At 41.0% G+C, this 22,761-nt stretch overlaps 1 protein-coding gene across 1 annotated transcript; it reads right to left on the bottom strand.

Moving 5' to 3' along the window:
- Positions 1 to 4,454: 4,454 nt before the first annotated feature.
- Positions 4,455 to 20,317, bottom strand: tomm40l (translocase of outer mitochondrial membrane 40 homolog, like). The gene is made up of 10 exons (XM_075449960.1): positions 20,266 to 20,317; positions 18,135 to 18,349; positions 17,988 to 18,055; positions 17,232 to 17,324; positions 17,053 to 17,154; positions 13,218 to 13,323; positions 11,439 to 11,561; positions 11,285 to 11,361; positions 11,083 to 11,185; positions 4,455 to 5,090 (listed from the first exon to the last, which is right to left on the bottom strand). Exons 2-10 carry the CDS (start codon positions 18,346 to 18,348, stop codon positions 4,951 to 4,953), a joined length of 1,026 nt encoding a protein of 341 aa, XP_075306075.1. The 5' UTR covers position 18,349; positions 20,266 to 20,317; the 3' UTR covers positions 4,455 to 4,950.
- Positions 20,318 to 22,761: the final 2,444 nt, after the last annotated feature.

The following is a 22,761-nucleotide window of genomic DNA, read 5'->3' as shown; positions in this document are numbered from 1 at the left end:
TTTCTGCTCAGTTTCATGTAAAGAGGAAACGACCTGCAGACTCATTCAGAGCAGTCAGAGGGTTCCTTTATAGAAATAGAAATAGAAAAATACTTTATTCATCCCCTAATGATTGGGGAAATTCCAATTAGTCAAGTAGCTCAAAAAAATTATTAATATTTACAATGATTGATTAACAACAACAAAAATAATACCTATTCTAATAAAAAATACTACTACTAACTAATAATAATAATAATAATAATAATTAATGACTAAATAAAATAAATAAATAAAACAATTAATTTTTATCACTTCAGATATAAAGTTTGATTATTTTTCTTCGACAGAAAGAATGTGCGACCTCTTTCAATTCAAAGGTTTTACACATCGGGACATAATTACCGATCATTTGATCCTCAGAAGGTGTTAAAACTCTGAACAACAACATATTAAACTGTCGCATTATTTATGGAACAAAATCTGAGACGAAACAGGGAAGCAGGGAGTGAAAAAAAAGTGTTGGAGCAGTGAGGCCGACTCATTTATTTCTCCTGCAGACTGAAAACGTTTTAGCTTCCATTTCCACGGGTTTCCGTCCCATCAGAAGCTGAATGTTCAGCATCGAGCCCGTGAACTTTTGCATTCTTCTTTGTTGTTGCTCTTCCAGGCAGGGTTGCCATGGAGACGGACTGGGCCAGTCTTAGACCTTCCACTTCTGATAAACTCCTTGTTTTGAGTTCATTCTGCTGCCGCCTTGGTGTGTGACATCATCAGTGAAGATTAACGAAGAGGTCACGACATCACCTCCACAGATAAGCTTCTTTCTCCCAACTTTAGCCACTGTTAAAGGTTCGTCTCTTTATTTTTTGGTAAATTCCAGCCTGAGGTTTCCCATCCTGCTCAGGAATCGGTGGTTTTTGCAACTTCTGATGTATCCTCAGGGCTTTAGTTCAATCCAATTTTATTTATAAAGCACTTTACAACAACCTCAGTTGACCAAAGTGCTGTCCAGAAAAATAAAAACAAAAAATTAAAAGAATAAAATACAAGAATAAATTAATTTATAATAATAAATAATAATTTAAAACAATAGTAATACTAAACTAAACTTTCACCAAATGGAGACATTTTTAAATCCAGGTTAAAAACATTTCTGTTCTCATGTGTCTATGCATGAAATCTGCACGATATCTTTGAACTTATCTGGACTGTTGCTCGTTTTAAAATTCATTAAAATTATTTTATTTGTTTCTGTTTATATTCTTTTATGTATTTTAATGCTTCTTCCACTCCCTGCTGCAATGCTTTTATTTTATGTGAAGCACTTTGAATTGTTCTGTACATGAAATGTGCTACAAATAAATTTGATTTGATTTGATTGTGTTTATTGGATTTTTCCGTATTCAAGACAAATATTTGAATAACTCATTGTAAATATATTTTCACCCAAGCCCCCCTCCCCCCATTTCCCATTACTGGTATATATGTCTACAGAAATGGACTTAAATACAAATTATAATACAATAGGATCATAACATAAAATAGGCACAAAAAAAGTAAGTAAATAAATAAATAAAATAATGAAACAAATGAAGATTTTTACCCTTACCCGAAAAAAAGTAAATAAATAAATAAAATAATGAAACAAATGAAGATTTTTACCCTTACCCGAAAAAAAGTAAATAAATAAATAAAATAATAAAACAAATGAAGATTTTTAGCCTTACCCGAAAAAAAGTAAATAAATAAATAAAATAATAAAACAAATATAAAGTGATGCCCAATCCCTTCTCATGTAAAAATGTGAACACGAAGCAGCCGTTGGTGTCGTCTGTTTGACTTTGACTCGGGAGCATCGTCTTCTGGAGCCTAAAACAAAGAGCTGAAAGAGCTAAAAGTTTCTTTTAAAGATCATTAGGTCACATTTATGACTTTATTAATCAAAAGCATCACTGAAATATAAAAGATTTCCTTTTTCTCCTACATTATACGACCATATCATATCCACATGCATGTTCGAAAGCTGTATAAACCCTTCTGCTACGCAGCCTCCATAATGTTTGGGACAGGTGGCGTCCAGGTGAGTTTCACTGCTCCATCAGTGCAGGGAGATCTATAGTTTCAGATTTATCTTTAAGATAAATTTCCTGCCTGTTCTGCTCTAAAACATCTGGATTTAATGAAGGAGCTCACAGGAGTGCAGCTGATGAAAATATGAGTCTCAGTCCGTCTCAGGAAGGTCGGAGCAAACCTCCAGACTGTGGTGAATGTGACGGAAAACGTCTCAGTTCTGTTCATCGTTGAACCAGAACCAGGGAGGGTAGCCATCAGGTGAGAGGACCAACACCTGCTGTAGGAAAGAAGGAAGGAAAATGTTTGTGGCTCACAAATCAGATGAACAGAAGTAACAAATACTGACATTTAGTGGTCAAACTGGGGATTACAACCACTGAAACATCTTTTAAGGTCTCAGAACTGGAAATCTGAGCTCCTCCATCGAGTTTAAATCTCTGCAATCTGCAGCTTTCGCACATTTTCTACTAAACTTCACATCTTTATCAGTGCTGGACCAAAAAGTGACGGTTGGTTGAGGAATAGTCAGAGAAACCTTCTCCTTTGGACACTTCAAAGTGTTCTGGACTAGCTGAGTGAAGCCGACACCCCACCCACGTGAAAAATTCAAGCAAACAGATCGGTTAGAGCTCCGTTTGTGCTGCTTTGGTTTCTGAGATATTAAAGATTATTTTTTAGGTCATCCAAAGGTCACCATCCCCCCATCTTACTCCAAAACAAACCAAAGTGGTCTACTTTTTTTAGTAGGGCTTGGTGAGTTAACTCGTCATTATCGCGTTAAGTCGTTAACTATTTTCTTTTTTTTTTACCCTTGTCCTGTCCAGCATTATGGCAGCAGAATTGTAATATGAATACTGTTTATGCTAAACACATTTGCTATGCCAAGGGAAGCTTTATGAATGTAAAACTCCCCTTGATGCCCATCAACTCCTTATGTATTTATTTATTTATTTTATTTACAATACTTAACATGTGATAGTGCCGAACTGGACCGGGGGACAGCGCGAGAGGGAGAGTGAAGAAGGGGGAAAAAAAGAACAGAAATATGAAGAGTCAAACATAAAAAACAATGAAAAAACAGACAACCAGCTGCTACACCTGTAAAAACAAAACTGAAGACAATTCACGGCTTTTGTGGGGAATCCAGGGTTAGAAGCACCAGCAGCACCTGTAAGCAGACAAGCAGAGAACAAACACACAAACAAACAAACAAAAAAGTTGTTAACTATTTAACGTCGATATATATTTCATCGCACATTAACGCAGGTTTTTAAAAGAGAAATTATTAAACTTTTTTCAAAAAAACATATTTTTTGGGGCTTTTGTGCCTTTAATGGATAGGAAAGTTCAGAAAGACAGGAGGCAGGGGGCAGAGAGAGGGGGAACAACACGCAGCACAGGGCCGTCCGATGTGGGACTCGAACCGGGGCCAGCTGCAGCGAGGACTATAGCCTCTGTACATGGGGCGCCTGCTCAACCCACTACGCCACGGACCACCCCTGTTTTATTATTTATTTTATTACTGTAAAAGTCTGTTGCTCACAGGCTTTTTTTTTTTTTGTAAAAGTCTGTTGCTGTCTGCTGTGGAACCGGAAAAGAAAGTAATTGGCGGATCCACCAAACATGGAGAAGGGTACGGAACTTTTACTCGGCCGTTTTCATGTTAAAGTTCTTCCAGACGGCGGAGTCGACAGAACCAAAGTCATCTGTTAACACAGCCAAGTTGAATTGTCTTCTCAGCGTAGTAGTTCTAGTCTAAAATATCACTTAAAGGCAAAACACACAACTGATAGCAGCAAGTCATTCAAGGAAACAGACAGTGGAGCGAGGCTTCTACATAAAAACTACAGAAAGATGCTGATGTTAAAAGTGTGTTTGCACAACAAATGTTATGGCACTTTCATTCATATGGCAGCACATTTGAAATAAAATAAATGCTAAAGGCTATACACTACTTTTGGATTCATTTTTGGATTTTGCGTACAAATGTGATTAATCGTGATTTATCAGGGAAATCATGTGATTAATTTCTGTTAAAACACACACACAAAAACTGCTGCATTTTCAATGTATGCAGTGCAAAGTGAAATATTCTATGGGGAATTATTAGGTCTGGGATATGTCATTGATGAGCTTCAACATCAGTTTTTACAGCTTTTTAGTTTTTCTGCAATGGCAGATTACAGAAACGGCGCCCATAGACATCCACCCTGAACCTAAATTGTGATGAAGGAGGAAGCAGGAAGCACTCATTCCCATCGTGATTCAGAGGCTTTATAAATGATAAACTCACCCTCCTGTCCTCACATTTATTCACACAAACCACAATTAGTTCGAGAGTGAAGATGGTGTCTGAATGGTTAGAAAACAGCTGAAAGGAACAACAAAAACGGCAATTTTTTTTGTAAAAAATGGTATTTATCAGTTTCCAAGAGGTATATACAGCTCATACATACTGTTCCATATGCACGCAACACGAAAAGGCAACAAAACAGGTGAGACGGTGAGCACGACACACGGTACAGCGCGGTCCTACACAGCCGGTAAACTTTGGAAAAAAGAATCACCGTTAAACAAGAGAATGAGCTTCATTCACTGCACGCCAAGACAGACTTTACAGTAAAAAAAAAATGGAAATAAAACTAAAACTCGGACGTCTCTCTGCTGCCGATGAGCTCGTGTCCGGTCGAGTTCCCGACCAATCATAGCCCGCGTTAGGGCGCAGGTCGTTCAGGGTTTGATGGTGTGGAGGTCGGACCGCGTTCTGTGCGATGGAACATGATCTGAGAGCGGGGACATGATGGTGGGACAGCAGCGGTGTACATGGTACATCCGTCTGTCCGCGGGCGGCACGCCGCCGGGCCGCTGGGCGGGGCGACACGCCGCCGGGCGGGTCTAACCGATCGTGATGCCGAAGCCGCACTGGAACTTGTTCTTGCGGTGGTTGAGGAAGGAGCAGAGGACCAGAGACAGCGGCAGAGGGAGCAGCTTCTTCTCCAGCGTCGCACCGACAACCCAGTTACTGTCGACTGAGCCTGAGGGCAGAAAAACACCACAGAGGAAAATCTGTGAGGAAAGTGGCCTGAAAACAACTCACTTAACCTTGTAGCACCCACAGTTGCAGATATGCAACAAGCTTTCTATTTATTTACATTATATTTTTATTTACATTACATTATTTGATTTTTTAAACTTACATACATTATTTACATTCATGTGTAATATTTTTTTACATTACATTTTATGTGCCGACAGTTGTCACAGCAATCATTTTCTTGGCTCAGTGAATTACACTCTGCTTTGCGGTGGTCTGTTCTAGTTCGTTCTGGTCTCGTTTGGTGTGGTCTGCTTTGTCCACCTTTCAGAGCGGTAATGGGAGGTCAGGTCTCCAAATTGTATTATTATGATTATTTTTTTATTAGCTTCATGTGCACATTTTTATTTACATTACATTTTTTGCATTTTATATGTGCTTCACTTTTCCACAACAAAGATCTGTGAAATCTGTTTGATTTGTTGTTGAATGGAAAGTTTATGATGGTTGCGTTCCGCACTTTGTATTAAGAATGTTCAATAAAGGTCTATTATATACATTTTATTGTAGTAGCAGCAGTTACTGGTGAACTTTCACTATACCTTTTTTGCCAAACGATCTACAAAGGATGACTTGGTTTTGTGAACAAAATTAATCAGGAAAGCCCAGTTGCAAATATGCAACATTGCCTAAAATGATCAAAAATAGCCCAATTCCAAAAATTCAAACCCAAAAAGATGCAAGAAGAGCCAAAATGATTTTTTTCAATGATTATTCATATGCTTGGGTGCTACAAGGTTAAAGGGATAGTTCGCCTCTTTTGACATGAAGCTGTATGACATCCCATATCAGCAACATCATTTATGAACATTTTCTTACCCCCTGCTGCGTCCTGTGAGCAGAGTTCCAGCCTCGTTTTGGGGTTGATGAAGGTAGTCCGGCTAGTTGGCTGGGGTTTAAAAAATAAAGCGTTTTGCTTCTCAAAACAATATGCGTTCAACAGAGTAATACATTTGCATCACAAAATCGTTCTCCAGGAAAAAGTCAGACCCTATTTTCTCTCCCTTCGTATCACTGTTTTTGTGATGCAAATGTTTCTTTTATGCATTTTTAATGCTTCTTCCACTCCCTGCTGCAATGCTTTTATTTTATGTAAAGCACTTTGAATTGTTCTGTACATGTAATGTGCTACAAATAAATTCGATTTGATTCTGTTTATTGGATTTTTCCGTATCCAAGACAAGTATTTGAATAACTCATTGTGAACATATTTTCAACCCCCCCCCCCCCCCCCCCCATTTCCCATTACTGGTACATATGTCTACAGAAATGTACTTAAATACAAATTATAATACAATAGGATCATAACATAAAAATACACAAAATAAAAAAAAATCTGCATCTAACTAACTAACTAAGCCAACTAGCCGGACTACCTTCATCAACACCAAAACGAGGCTGGAACTCGGCTCACAGGACGCAGCAGGGGGTAAGAACATGTTCAGAAATGATGTTGCTGATATGGGATGTCATCCAGCTTCATGTCAAAAGAGGCGAACTATCCCTTTAAAGGAAAACGCCGGAAAGTTTCAAATTTACTATTTTCCCTGGTACATGTTCCCCAAAATCGATTTCTCACCTTGTTTACATTTGTCAGCCCGAGAGAGTAACATTCGCGAATGTTTGAAATTCAAGTTATACCGCTCTGGCTCTCCCTCCTTAGCGCCGCCATGTTCACTCAACATGACGTCAGAAATGCAAACATTTTTCTACAGCAATGGAAGACACTTACGAACTGTCTTGGTCTGACTCGGACCCGGAGATAGAATGCGAAGTTTCGCCTGAGTCCGAGTCAGATCATGATCAGCCTCTCGATCCAAGTTATGTTAGCTTATAGCCATCAGCCGAGATGGTCGGATAAGGCTAAAAATAAGGACGGACAAGTGGCTGTCGCAGCAGCCGCGACACCGCCGCCAAATGCTAACGACTCACCGGTTGTATCCACGAGCCGTGAGGCGTTTCCGGACCCCATACCCAGCCTTGTGTACCGTTTCCAGGCCTACCGGCAGGTGACCTACTTTCTCCATGGGAGACTTGGGAAGCGCTTCCGAAGAGTGATTCCCTCCTGTGCGGTGTGGGCGATCAGGGATAAATATGAGTCGCAGGACGGGACCTACAAGGGTTTCCTTCACACCGACGAGGCAGTTGTAGACTATCACTACAGATATATGTGAACATACATGTTGAAATAAAAATTATTTCTAATTCTACTATATACAGGTAGTATTCAATCATTGTGTATTTCCAAGTTACACTCTACACTTTGTTAGAGCACACTCCCGCCACACAAGTAGAATTTTATTTCCGCTGCACAAGTAGAATTGCATTTCTGACGTAAAATATGCCCGGATGTGGCTGAACATGGCTGCGCCCATGGCCAGAAGTGAAAAAATCTGGGAGCGCAAGGTTATGGGTTGAATAATGTAAAACAGTGTGAGAAATCGATTTTGGGGGACAGGTGTCAGGGAAAATAGGAAAATTGAAATTTTCCGACGTTTTCCTTTAATGCTCGTTGGTGAACTTTAAAGGTTAAATATTCAGTTAGAATCCTTCTTCCTTCTCCTGGGAGCAGATATTAGGGCGTCTGAGGTCACCACAAACACAACCCTGGTATTTATTTAGTTCCCCTTTGTTTGAAACGAGCCGTTCTGATTTTCATTTCTAAAGTACTTCACTCCTTAAGTTGACTCCGCCTCCTCTGCTAAGCCCCGCCCACTCACATCCACCCTGCTGGACGGATGAAGCCAGCTTCTGGTGGAAATGTTCTGCTGTCAGCTCCTCTGAGGAGCATGCATCTTCCATCCAGCAGCAGCCTCAGAGGATATCAGAGCCCAGTGGATAAACTCTATCTGAGGCTAATGTTCCAGCAGAGTTAGCTAAAGACTGTGGATGTGCAGCAGCCACTTTTCATCCCACAGTTTTAACAACTTGGTCCAGTTCAACGCTGGACTGAAGAAGCTGAGCCACAAAGAGGGATCAGTTCCAACTCTCAGAGCCTGAACTTCAGAGCAGGGAAATGGAAGCATCTGAGAAATAACTCCTCATGAGAAATAACTCCTTATTTACTGATTTATTTTCTCCTTTAGCAGCAGCTCATGCTAACAGCTTAGCTAATGAAGGTGACGTACACCAGCTTCTAAGGAGTTATTGCTGTTCCTTTAGCACCAGCTAATGCTAACAGCTTAGCTAATGAAGGTGACGTACACCAGCTTCTAAGGAGTTATTGCTGTTCCTTTAGCAGCAGCTAATGCTAACAGCTTAGCTAATGAAGATGATGTACACCAGCTTCTAAGGAGTTATTGCTGTTCCTTTAGCAGCAGCTAATGCTAACAGCTTAGCTAATGAAGGTGACGTACACCAGCTTCTAAGGAGTTATTGCTGTTCCTTTAGCAGCAGCTAATGCTAACAGCTTAGCTAATGAAGATGATGTACACCAGCTTCTAAGGAGTTATTGCTGTTCCTTTAGCAGCAGCTAACGCAAACAGCTTAGCTAATGAAGGTGACGTACACCAGCTTCTAAGGAGTTATTGCTGTTCCTTTAGCACCAGCTAATGCTAACAGCTTAGCTAATGAAGGTGACGTACACCAGCTTCTAAGGAGTTATTGCTGTTCCTTTAGCAGCAGCTAATGCTAACAGCTTAGCTAATGAAGATGACGTATACCAGCTTCTAAGGAGTTATTGCTGATCCCTTAGCAGCAGCTAATGCTAACGGCTTAGCTAATGAAGATGATGTACACCAGCTTCTAAGGAGTTATTGCTGTTCCTTTAGCAGCAGCTAACGCAAACAGCTTAGCTAATGAAGGTGACGTACACCAGCTTCTAAGGAGTTATTGCTGTTCCTTTAGCAGCAGCTAACGCTAACAGCTTAGCTAATGAAGGTGACGTCACAGCCCTTTTAAGGCTGATTCATACTCGGCGCAACCTCGCTCATACTAGCTGGTCGCAAATGGCGCAAACGGTCACGTGTCCCAAAATTCCGCCACGCCCCCCTTCGCAAGCTAGAAAATCCTCGCGCGGCGCAAGGGCGCGCACACAACTTTTTTTCTGACTTCGCGCGCGCTCAACCGGAAACAGCTGACCAAGAAAAAGAAAAAATGAACACTGCAGAGACCGCGGTGACCGAGAGGATGCGCCTCTACAAACATCTGTACGACACGTCTATGAAGTTACACTGGGACAACGTTTGACAAAGTTCGTCTTGTTGCAAAGGACGAACAATCCACCATCTCTTCTGTTTTTGCCGCAGCCGCTTAGCTCTGAGATACATATACAGTTCTACACCCAGAGTAAATTCATTCCGCATCAGATGTGCCAGCCTCTGCTGACGTGACACCACAGGTGGCATTGTGTATGCTTTCTTCGTATGCTTTTCAGCTTGTTTCCTCAACAGTGACGCTCGCTGGTCTGGAGAGAACTGCAAATGTGACGCATTCTCGGCGCAAACTGCGCTTATGAGCTGAAGGAACTGTGAAGGGGCTGGCGCTTTCGATGACGTCATTAATGGTTCTCGAGCCAGAACAGTTGCGCGTTTGCGCCGAGTATGAATCAGGCTTTACAGACAGCCGTTCCACTTCCTATTCGCCCCATTATAAAAAATTTGGCTGCAGTTCAGTTGATTTTGTCTGGGGGTGCTGGCGAGCGAGTGCAGAATGACCATTGGCCATAGGGCTGGCGCTAATAACTCAAAAAATGTCCCCGCTAACGGCTGAAACCTGAAAATATTACTGTGATTTCAGACAGAGGGATGTGGATTTATATCGAAAGTACAATAACCTGGGAGTTATATCTTTCTGTTTTCTTACAGGTCTGGCATTTGCGAGTCAGTCTCTGCTAGCATCTAGCTAACGGAATCTGAAGAACGCACGGCTGATTACGACCGGCTGCTTTACAGCACTTGTCCACTGTGCCAGAGTGCTAACCTGGTGCTGCTCACAACAACCAAAACTAAACCAGAGGCTAGTCAGAGAGTATGTAAAAGGGCTGTGCTGAAATCTGTAACTATTTGAGCTAACACCTCTCTGCTAGCTCAGCGCTAGGACTGACCATGCCGTAAAGTGATGCCACATGCGTGACGTCACTCTGGATGCAATACTGACAATAAATGTGTATTTTAAACAAATCTAGTGAGTCTAAAAAAAATCAAACCAAGTGCCGTTTGAAAAGATAATTCATCCTGCCTTTAAGAAAATTAAAATGAAAAATGTAAAAATTAATTCCAAAGCAATGGCTGCATCTAAGGTGGATTTCATAGTATCACCATAGAGTTCGGCGTGCTCTGCACTGCTTCGTTGGCGCCCCCTAGAGTGCAGTACCACCCGGAAAAAGCCGCCAGCTTTCCCTTTCCTCATAATAGAGACTCTCTGGTGACGTACACCAGCTTCTAAGGAATTTTTGCTGTTCCTTTAGCAGCAGCTAACACTAACAGCTTAGCTAATGAAGGTGACGTACACCAGCTTCTAAGGAGTTATTGCTGTTCCTTTAGCAGCAGCTAACGCTAACAGCTTAGCTATTGAAGGTGACGTACACCAGCTTCTATGGAGCTATTGCTGTTCCTTTCTGAAAGATGAACATTATTGTTCCCACATTACTTTGTTAGCTGAAGCTTTCTAGCTGAACGGTTCCGTTCTGTTACTCTTCAACCTGTAGCTGTGTGGATAAGGTGTGTTTCCAACACAACACCGGTCCTCTCCTCACTCTCGCTGCTACACTGAACGCCGTGTACCGCTCTCGTGAGCTTAAGAAGTGACTTCAGACAACCTGATATCTGCTCTTAGGAACAGAAAGAAGAGATTTTTACTCAATATTTCACCTTAAATGGGAACAAAGTTGGTCTTACGGCACCATTTAAGCATTTTAAAATGTCTTTTAAAGTTTTTCACTGCTAAAAAAAAACTGCGAATGACCTTTTTTTTTTACCTAAATGACATCATACCTTTAAACTGTAGATTAGCTTTGGGAACATCTAGATGGTAGCCAAATGACACGCTGGTGTCTTGCATGCGGGCGCTCGCCTCAAACTCCACACCGACCTGCAGCTGCAGAGGAACAGAGACTTTTGAATTAAAAACATCGGATCTGAGGGTCGGAATGAGAGCTTCAGGTCTGAGTGCATAAACTCGACGGGTGACGGTTACCTGGTCGTTGGCTTTGTGGTAGTACGATGCATGAGCTCCCGCTGAGCCAGCGGTCAACGTGGCGATGTAGTTACTTCCTGCAGGGAGCGGCGCCACGTTACTCAGACACAAGTTTGTTTCAGATAAAAAAGCCGGTTAGAAAAGTGCGACTCACCTGTGTACCTGCCCACCAAAGACATGACCGCGCCCTCCTCTCCGGGCCTGTGGTGGTAAACCAGCTCCCCTCCCAGAGCCAGAGCCGGCGTGATGGACTGCAGGAAGTGTGTGACGACGATGGCTGACAGGCGGCGGCGAGGAAACACACAAAGAGGGCGACTTTAGTTCCTGGATGTTCAAATCTGACCAACAAATTCTGCCAAAAGCTTCGTTGAGGTTTTATTCTTTGAATGAATCGTTTGACGTGGCAAAGAAACGACTCAGTCATGTGACAAACTCGAAGATATAAACCGACTCGTGGCGTCCAATGAGGCTCGAGTCTTTACACGCGGCCCCTCGGTAAACGTTCTCAGTTATGCAGACGACACACAGCTTTATATTTCTGTGTCTCCTGGCAACAGCGGCCCGATGGATAACCTTTCAAACTGCATTGGGCCCACGGAGAGGAACTGAAGTCACCATCTAAAGAACCTCACAGTTATATCTGATTCCGGCTTAAATTCTAAGTCCCATATTTAAGACCTAAAGAGTGCGACTGATCCCTTATTTAATCTGATTTTAAGAGTATTTTACTGGTTTTTAATGCTCTTAATGGCAGAGGTGGTAGTAACGAGTTACATTTACTTGAGTAAGTTTTTGAAAACATTGTACTTCTAGGAGTAGTTTTAAATCTCTATACTTTTTACTTTTACTTGAGTAGATTTGTGCAGCAGAAACTGTCCTCTTACTCCGCTACATTAGGCTACAATGAGCTGGTTACTTCTCTTCTTACCTCTTTGGTATTCTACGCCTCATTATTTTTATCCCCCCGCGTACGCCTCATTTTAATGTTTTATTCTGACAGAGAGAGAGGCTTCCTCCAAAGGCTCTACCACCTGACTGCGTTTGTCCAATCAGACGTAGCCGTGCAGTCTGGTCACGTGACCGGACTCAGCGGCGGGACGGGTTAGCTTTAAAGTTTACAGTCGTAGCAAACAAACAAAGAAACAGATGAAAAATGTCAGAATCAACGGTGGGAAATGAAGACCCAGACGAGGCCTCATACTGAAAGCATGTTTACCTTACAAAGAGTGAGAAACAGCAGCTACATTATGTGTCTTCTGTGTCAACCAAAACAAACGCACATTTCAGCAGAAACTCAACATCTAACTTGAGGAAACATGTAGCGGTAAGTTTCCTAAACTCGTTTTTTTTTTTTCCCATGGATAGATGAATGTTTGTTTTTTAGGTTACATATGGGTTACATATGTTTTAAACATTTCCTAAGTCTCTTTTATTTTTTATTGAAGTTCTTGAATTTACCTGGATTATTTTTAATTTAAGCTATTTTGTAATTAATTAATTCATTTTAATTTATTTTATGAATTGGATGAACTCTAATTTGCCTAAAGATGATTATTTAGTATTATAGTCTGTCTTATTGAATGCTTGTGTTAACAAATAAATCAGACGTTACTCAACAGTTACTCAGTACTCGAGTAGTTTTTTCACCAAGCATTTTTTTACTCTTACTCAAGTAATTATTTGGATGACTACTTTTTACTTTTACTTGAGTCATATTATTCTAAAGTAACAGTACTTTTACTTGAATACAATTTTTGGCTGCTCTCCCCACCTCTGGTTAATGGTCAGAAGAACAAAACACAACCCCAGTTCCACAAAAGACGGGACGCTTTGTAAAATACAGATAAAAGCAGAATGCAATGATCTGCAAATCTCATAAAGAAATAACGGGGGAGTAAAAGGCTCGTCCTGCCGGTGGCGCAGCTTCACCTACCGGAGCCGACGAGGACGTCTGGGTTTCCAAGCGTTACGGTCGCAGTGAAATCTTCTCCCCTGAACTCAGCATCTCCCTGCCAGTTCACAAACTTGTTTTGCTGAGTCTGAGAACGGCACAGATTGAGACTCGGTTAACATTCGGGAAGCTAAAAAAAGAGAGAAAACAGCAAACTGAACACACGCTTAGCACAACAGGTGAAGGAAAAGGCGGCGCAGACACCTTTCAGTTGTCATTTTTAAGCCTCAGGGGCAGGGGGGGGGGGCACTGCCCCCCTGAGAAATGCCCTGTCCATCAAAAGAAAACTGGCCAGACAAAAGGCCACAATTTATTATCTCTGTTTGTGTCTTGTATTGATAGAATAAATGCAGGTGGTGATTTTCAAAAAGCATATATCTGCAAAGTTTATAGCTTCATTTATTTTTTTGTTATCGTGTTCCCCCCCTCCGTAAACTTAACCCCTTGCTGCTGAAAAAAAAAAAAAGGCGATTTTCACATTTTCGGATGTTTTTGTTGTATATAATGATCTGAAATGTAGACTTAATGAAGGTAATAAAAAAGCTGGAGTTGGCTGGATGTCTTGCCCCAAGTATCTACTTGAATTTAAACCCTCAATGGAGAATGTGGAGCATGTTAAACAAAAGCTAATGTAAGCGTTGTATTGGTGCGTTTGCATGCATCATACAAGTTCTACATTTCTTTACAAAAAAAAAAAAAAAAAAAAAAAAAACTTCATAAAAAAATTCCACACTGTTAAAGCAATACTATGTAACATTTCTACCTTAAAATAACAGTTTGAAAAAAATTGTGCGGCTAGAATGAGTTTTAATATTACGATTGGCCTGTCTCCTATGCCCTTCGGGGGTCTGAGTTGGAAAAACTGCGCTATGTAACTTTGCTGGACCGGCCCGGTAGCAGCCCGGGAGCTGAGCGGAAGTACTTCGACTTGCTTTCTGGCACACCTACCGCAAAAACAAATAGACCCCTCTCACGCTCCCAGGTATAAGGCTAAGCTAGCGCAACATTGTCAGTACGATCATCATGGCAGAGGCACCGAAGAAACAGAAGAAGACGTTGACTGATGAAGCAAGGAAGAGAAAGAGAGAGGCCGACAAAGCAAGAGACCGGACTAGAGTTGCTCTCGGAACAGCTTTTACTCGTTGGCGAGAGCTGAAAGAAACAATTTGGATACAAGTTCGATTCAGAGCTAGCCACCTTTCTGCTGGATTAGTAAGTAGCTTATTTGCTGCCATGCTTTTTGCTGTGTTGTACTTGCTTGATGTTTCACTGTGTTCGGAAAGTGACTCGCTAGTTTGTTATAACTGAGGAAAACTATTTTCAACTGATTTCGCTAGGTTTAGCCGCTAGTATTTACGACAGTGTTGTAACCGTATATTACCTCCGGGCCTGTAGGGGGAGCTCCATAATGGGCTTTTTGAGAAGTTACATAGCATTGCTTTAACAAAATTGACAGTCATGATTTATATATTATTTATATTTATATATTATTATTATAGATATGTATATTTTCATTACCGAATTGAATTATTATTATTATTATTATTATTATGCTTGAAGTTGTAGTAGTGGTTTTCAGGTATTGTTTTCTGCCCCCCCAGATGAGCTAACTGCCCACCCATGCTATTCAGGGGGAAGATGCTGCTTCTCAGCTGATAAAACCAACTCCACAGACTAAAGAAGCCTTTCAGATCAGAGCAGAAACATCTACAACAACCAATGAGAAGTCCAGTCTAGGGCTGAACGATATGGACTAAATTTCATATCTCGATATTCATGCCCGATATCTCGATATCGATACGATATGACTCAGCGTTCAGTGAAAATTAAGCATTTTTCTGAAAAATAAAAAACATAATACAAAAGAAGGACGTCTGCAATCATCGGGTCTTGAGTTGGAAGTTTGTTGTTATAAAATGTTAAACTGATGTAAGGTTCAGTCGTCCGGCTCAACCTCAGGTTGTGGCAAAACGTTCAATTTCACGGAGCTCGGATTCAACTTTCATTTTACATTCGTTGTAGATTTTTGGAATGGCCACTTGATTAAAATATGTTCGGGATGGTATTTTGTAACGTTTGTCCAGCGTCCAACTTTTTTTACGTTCCCCAAATGCATACTAGATTCTCCGAAATGTTGAGTATGCATCATGAGGTCACTACTCATACTCAAACTACCCAAGATGCAACGTAACGTGACGTCGCCGATCGTCATTTCCTGTCACAACGGCAGTTTCAAGCTAGCTACAACGAGGGTAGGTTCACTTCCTGTTTTCAAAACAAAAGCACCAATTGTATGGTAATGGCTTTCCCTATGATAAAAGGCAACGGGTATTTTATTTTGTGAAAATAACCGGAAGTGCGTTGCACACTGCGGCTAGCTTTAGTAGCGCCGAATTCGTGGGAACAAAATTGTAAATAGCCGGTATTTTGTCAGGTTTTCAACATGTTGGGGATCTAAACGATGTTTGTCGGATGTTTGTCATTGGCTGAGTTCAGCTGTACATAAGTGCAAGCGTTAAAATGATGTTTGCGACTGCCTGAGCTGCACATGCGGGGAAAATATATATCGTTGAATTTGCGATATTAATATCTTGAATGTTCATATCTAGATATTGATACGATAACGGTATATCGTTCAGCTCTAGTCCAGTCGTCCTTATTCAGGGAAAAATCGTGTTAAAATATTCAGAAATCAGTCGCTGCAAAGTTCAGCAAACGAGAGAAAAAACTTTTCTCGGGTCGGTCCACGTTAACTTTAATAGCGTTAGCTTTAACAGCGTTAGCTTTAATTATGTTAGCTTTAATAGCGTTAGCTTTAACACGTTAGCTTTAAACACGTTAGCTTTAACACATTAACATTAATAGTGTTAGCTTTAATAGCGTACGTTTTAATAGCGTTAGCTTTAACATGTTTGATTTAATAGCGTTAGCATTAACACGTTAGCTTTAATTACGTTAGCATTAACACGTTAGCTTTAATTACGTTAGCTTTAACACGTTAGCTTTAATAGCATTAGCTTTAATTACGTTAGCATTAAAACGTTAGCTTTAATTACGTTAGCTTTAACACGTTAGCTTTAATTACGTTACCATTAATAGCGTTAGGTCAGATAAGCTGCTCCGTGTTAGAAACAGATGGCCTCAGTGTTGGAGCCATTTTCTATATTTTCTATTTTCCTCACTTTATGGTGATATTTAGTTATTTAGATTTAGCTTATTGATAATTATTAATTTAGCAATATCTAGTAAATGTACTATGCATTTGGGAGCGGCACTGGTGCTTGGGCTATAGTGGGCTCTGATTGGTTGCTCCTCCCTACTCTCGCCTATCTAACCGGAGCACAGGTGGCTCAGTAAGGATTTGGATTTCTGATGGCGGGTGTAGGAAGGGAAACAGTTTTTTGACCGTGTAGGTGTCGTGTAACCATGCTGAACAGTGTTAATTTCGTATACTTAGTTATTTGCTTAGTTTGAGAAGAAAACAAGAAGATCTGTAACGTAAAGAGACCCGAAAGAATATAAATTCGAGCACTGAGAAATAAGAACGCGCGTCAGAACTTAACTGGATGCTCCCGTCAAAGCGACTCCAGCTGAGGCAGCCAGGAGGCCGCTACACTCAGTTTTACTCCTTCCTGTTAAATCTCATACAGTTACTCACTATTTCAGGTGACCTAATCTGGATGTTTAACTCCAGTCAGAATAATTTATCTGCATCTGACGCATGAAAAAGCCTCCAGTTATCATCTCTTTAATAAAAACGGTATCTTACTCGTCCTTCCTGTCATACCCTTCCTGGTCGGAGGTGTCATGTCCTCACCTGGAAGGCCACTTTGGATCGTATCCGGCTGGAGATCTGATGGATGATCTGCGCGTTAAGGCTGCCGCTGTTGTCCATGTCTCCCACCATGACTGGAAAAAACTGGAGCACAGCGTCATGTGAGGCTTTAAAAACAGAACAGGAGAGGCTTTACAGGCGAGACTTTTATGGCTGCGTACCTCGGCGGGACCGGTCTGCTTTGATCCAACGTACGTAGCACCGAACCTGTAGGTGGAGTCTGCAGTGGTGCTCAGCAGCACGGAGTGATTGACCTGCAAGGATTAACCATCAAAAAACCGCCTTTAAACTCTGAATAGGATCTGAAAACACCCAACGGAAGGTTTCCTGCTTTAAACTATATGAACTATGTGTTCATATTGTTCTGTAGAAGTGAAAAAAAGATTGGAAAGTGTTTTAAAACATGCGAGATTGAAAGGCAAAATGAGCTGAAGGCTCCTTCAAACCCGATTATTCAACCTAAAACTGATCTATTTACACTTTATTTTAAATATCTATTCCTTGTAAATCATCTGCAGTTGCTTCTTTATTAACTTTTCATATTTCCATTTACTCTGCTTTTGCAGATATACTTTATCTCCAAATAAAGTCTTCAAATAAAGTGTTTGAGGCTTCATGAATATAATAGAAAAATACTTTATTCAACCCCTAATGGGGGAAATTCAAATTTGTCAAGTAGCTCAAAAAATTAAATATTTACAATGATTGTATAATAACAACAACAATAATAATACCAATTCTAGTTAAAAATACTACTACTAATTAATAATAATAAATGACTAAATAAAATAAATAAATTTGAGAAGAACTCAGCAGTCACTGTTAAAAAGCCTTCTGGCTGTGGGAACAAAGGACCTCCTGAATCTGCGTGAGTGGATGTTTGAGGGAACTAAGCGAGCAGCCACAGTTGAACTGACCTGAAAGTGGTTGCTAAGGCCTTTGTTAACAACTAGTCTGACACCTTCCATCTGCATCGGAAAAACCTCTGAGGAGACAAGACGAAAACGTCGTTAAACTTTAGGTTCAGTCCAGAAACTGGTGTGTGAAAACGCAGGGATTTTTACCTTTGCATTTACGATGGCACTCATCAAACGTGCCGGGGTTGGGTAGATGGGGTTCCGCCTCCGGCTGCTGTGCCGAGGGTGCCCCAGTCGGGGGTATAACCGGGGAGACTGGAGGCATCCCAAAGCCCGGCGGGACCGTCAGCCCGGGGGCCGCAGCACTGCCGGGGGATGGCGGCGGCGGGTTGGGGGAACTGGCAGCCAAAACACTGCCCATGCTGAGCGACAGGAAAGAAGAGAAGGGAGTAAAAAAAAGAGAAGGTCCTGGGTTAAAATCCCATCAAGGTCAAGAGAAAAGATGCTGGAGGTCGTTTCTTTAGAATTTAAGATTCTTCTCCTTACATATAAAGCTCTTAATGACCGAGCTCCATCATATCTTAAAGATCTCATTGTAAGATATTTTCCTAACAGAGCACTTCGTTCCCAAACTGCAGGTTTACTTGAGGTTCCCAGAGTTTCTAAAAGTAGAATGGGAGGCAGAGCCTTCAGTTATCAGGCCCCTCTATTGTGGAATAAGCTGCCAGTAAATGTCCGGGAAGCAGACACCCTTTCCACTTTTAAGACCAGGCTTAAAACTTTCCTTTTTGATAAAGCTTATAGTTAGGGATGGCTCAGGTGATCCTGAAACATCCCATAGTTAAGCTGCTATAGGCCTAGACTGCTGGGGGGCCTCATCTGTCACACCTTTCCTCACTTTACTCTCTTTATGTATATGTGATATTATTGTGGTCATTAACTCGTGTTTCCCTGTTCCAACAGATATCCTTTGAATGGTGTTACAGTGCCGCCGCCGCGGCAGCCCCCCCCCCCTTTCTGTCTTCTCAAACCCCAGCTGGTCGAGGCGGATGGCCACCCTTCCTGAGTCTGGTTCTGCCAGAGGTTTCTTCCTGTTAAAAGGGAGTCGTTTCTCTCCACAGTCGCCTCAGGCACGCTCAGGCCGGGAGATTGGACCAAAAAACAAAAAGTTTTCAGTGCAATCTGTTGGTTTTCTTAGCTAGGAAATTGTTTTTGAATTGGCTCTATATGAACGAATTGGATTATTTTATGAATTATGATTATTATTAATTAATTGAATTCCAATTGGCTTGAATTGGACTTACTATCCAAGTGCCCTGAGATGACATTTGTTGTATTTGGCGCTATATAAATAAAAATGAATTGAATTGAATTCTTTGTAGCAGCACTAATTTATTTAAGCATCTCAGACGAAGGCATCCAGCCCAGCGGGAGAAATGTGGAGATTTGGACAATTTTGGACATTTATATGGTGGAAAAGCCGGGTTTATCCACAGGAGGAACACTTTGGACCCAGGTATGTGCTGCCAAAGTCACAAGAGGCCACAAACACACCATAATAAGGTCACAAAAATATCAACAGCAAAGCGGAGCAGGGCTGGAAACCAAAGTCTTGGACTGCGGTATCTCAGCTACCGGGCGCTCCAGGGCGGTTTCAGTCGGGAACGTGGATAACAAAAGCCAACGTAGGTGAAAAACGAGTCAGATTCACATAGTGGCTGTGTTCGAAACCGCCTACTTCTCCTACTACTCCCACTACTCCTACTAACTTTAACTTTTTTTAAGTTCCCGGATGAATACTAGATTCTCCAAAACGCTCTGCATACTGTCTGATTGAATGAGTATGTAGTATGTAGTATGCGGTGTCGAACACAGCCAGTATTAGGGTTCACAAACTTCTCTAGTGCAGCTTTCTGCAACTGGCTGCCCCTTGACAGGCGTCCAGAAACTAGCCAATGAGAAGACAGAGGGCTTTTAGGGTGGGGGTCCTTTAAAGAGACAGCAGCTGAAAAATTAGGCCAAAATAAACCAGTTCGGTGCTCGTTTTAACTGAGAATCATGCAAATCTGTTGTGGCACAATTTCAGAATAAAAACACAGCGTTTGAAATGAGCAAATGAGATCAACTTAATCAGCTGTTTTCAACGCAACAGACCCGGAACCAGAACCAATGAGTGAAGACCAGAATCGGTGGATTGTCGCTTTAACCTTGCTCCCACGGAGTCGCTTCAAAACAACAACTAGCTGCTGATAATTAAATAAAATACAGAAGCTACGAGGCCGTAGCGGCCTCAGAAACACAGTTATATATAACACAGAGCTGCAGAATTGCTACTCACGTTGTAGTTTCCAGAGGACGAGGCAGCCGGAAGTAGAATCCAGAACCACCACAGAACAAGACGCGACAGACGCTAAAACCCGCGTCGACAGGCTCAGGCTCCTCCTATTGGTTGAGAGGCCCTCATCCTGAAAATGATTGGTACATCTACCTGTCGGTCATATGATACTGTAAAAGGGGCGTCGCCTTGATATTCTGATGTAATACAAATACTCGAGTGCTATTGGCTGGTCAAAGGAATGTCTGCTGCAAAGGGGAGGGGCGTATGATTTGCAGGTTTCTGATTGGAAGAGATGTTCTCTGTCGGTTGGTTGCAGTTTTTTGGGCGGGTTTGACAAACCGTAACGAAGATACACCTTCAAGGTCGAACGGCAGCCGGAGGGTCCGCAGGAGGAGTCCCACGTTAACGCAGAAATGTGTTAAATGTAGAAGAAAATCAAGGCAACACAAGAATGAGACAAAACGAGCCGTTAGAGACAAAAATGGCAGTAAACTATAACAAGCACGAAGGTAAAAAAACAAACAAAATGACCATAAATTACGAAACTACAGGAAAAATAAACAAAATCAACAGTAAATTAGGTGAAATGACCCATTAACTGCGATTTAATACAAAACAGAATTTAAAAAATGACCACAAATAACCAGAAAGGCTAAAAAGATTACCAAAAAGCATCAATTGAGACGGATAAAAACAACCAGAGAAATGTAAACGATGCTAAATATCTGCAAAAATTACAAAAACTACCACAAATAATCATTTTGTCCTCATTTAGCAATACATCCATGACTTTGAGACCAGACTTTCGCAGCACAATTACTGCACATAAATAAAAATTAATAAATTTTAAAATCAGCAACCGATTCACTAGTTTTTATTTTCCGTTTGCTTTTCTTTAGAATCTGAAAACTTTTATCGTCTTCGCGTCAGGAAAAGTGCTTCGAGCACATCGAGTGATGCATTTCACATAAAGACAGAGGAAGAAAATAACTAAAAACAATATTAGGGCTGGGCAATTTTAATCTAATTAATCACATGATTTCCCTGATTAATCACGATTAATCGCATTTGTACGCAGAATCCAAAAATGAATCCAAAAGTATTGTATAGCTTTTAGCATTTAGTTTTATTTTAAATGTGCTGCCATATGAATGATAGTGCCATAACATTTGTTATGCAAACACACTTTTAACATCAGCATCTTTCTGTAGTTTTTATGTAGAAGCCTCGCTCCACTGTCTGTTTCCTTGAATGACTTGCTGCTATCAGTTGTCTGTTTTGCCTTTAAGTGATATTTTAGACTGGAACTACTACGGTGAGAAGACAATTCAACTTGGCAGTTTTTACAGAAGACTTTGGTTCTGTCGACTCCGCCGTCTGGAAGAACTTTAAAATGAAAATGGCCGAGTAAAAGTTCCGTACCCTTCTCCATGTTTGGTGGATCCGCCGATTACTTTCTTTTCCGGTTCCACAGCAGACAGCAGCAGACTTTTACAAAATAAAAGCCTGTGAGCAACATACTTTTACAAAATAAAAGCCTGTGAGCAGCAGACTTTTACAATAATAAAACAGGGGTGCTGCGTGTTGTTCCCTCTCTCTACCCCCTGCTTCCTGTCTCTCTGAAGTTTCCTATCCATTAAACAAAAGCACCAAAAAAAAAAAAAAAATTTAAATAAAAAAATATATATATAAAAAAATAAAACCTGCGTTAATGCGCGATAAAATATTTATCGGCGTTAAATAATTAATGAGTTAACTCACCCAGCCCTAAACAATAAATATGAATAAATATACTGGATGAAGTTCACTGCAGCCTGATGGCCTTAACGATGATTGGATTAGACATGAAACTGTGAAAATTCAACACAAACTTCAAACTATAATCAGGAATTTTTGATTTTATCCACTAAGATCAAACCAAGAGGTCATAAAATTTAGTTTTAAACATGATTTTGGGGTTAAAGGAAAATATCTGTGGGCTGGCCTGGAAACCTGGGGACCCCGATAAATGGATGGGTCATCAGTCCATCACAGGGACACACTGAATGAGAACTAAAATACCTCCCTGTTAAAATATATGAGAAATGTACTATATGTCCTCAGGATGAATGATGTTGCTGTGTTTTTGTTGTAACACTAGAGGGCGCAAGAGCGCACACAATGATTAATGTGTATCAATATGACATTGTATGTTTGGCACTATGGACTTACCGTAGTTGGACATTTTTAAATGTGCGTTTGTCGTGTGTGTCTAAGTGTACGTTCGGCTCAACTGGCAGATGGCCATGTTTTATGGTTCGGTGAAATAAATGGGATAAAATGCAAAGAAGTCGTCAGCTCCTTCCCTGCGAATCGTCAGCAGCAACACTGATGATAAACTCAACACTCCCTGATACAACTGAAAGCATGTTAAATTCAATTCAATTCAAATTCAAAAATACTTTATTTATCCCAGAGGGAAATTAAATGTTGATGTAGCTCTATTAAATCAAAGAG

The sequence above is a fragment of the Odontesthes bonariensis genome, chromosome 18, assembly GCF_027942865.1.
Source record: "Odontesthes bonariensis isolate fOdoBon6 chromosome 18, fOdoBon6.hap1, whole genome shotgun sequence".
Lineage (NCBI taxonomy): Eukaryota > Metazoa > Chordata > Actinopteri > Atheriniformes > Atherinopsidae > Odontesthes > Odontesthes bonariensis.
This window is presented reverse-complemented; position numbering and strand designations above follow the sequence as displayed.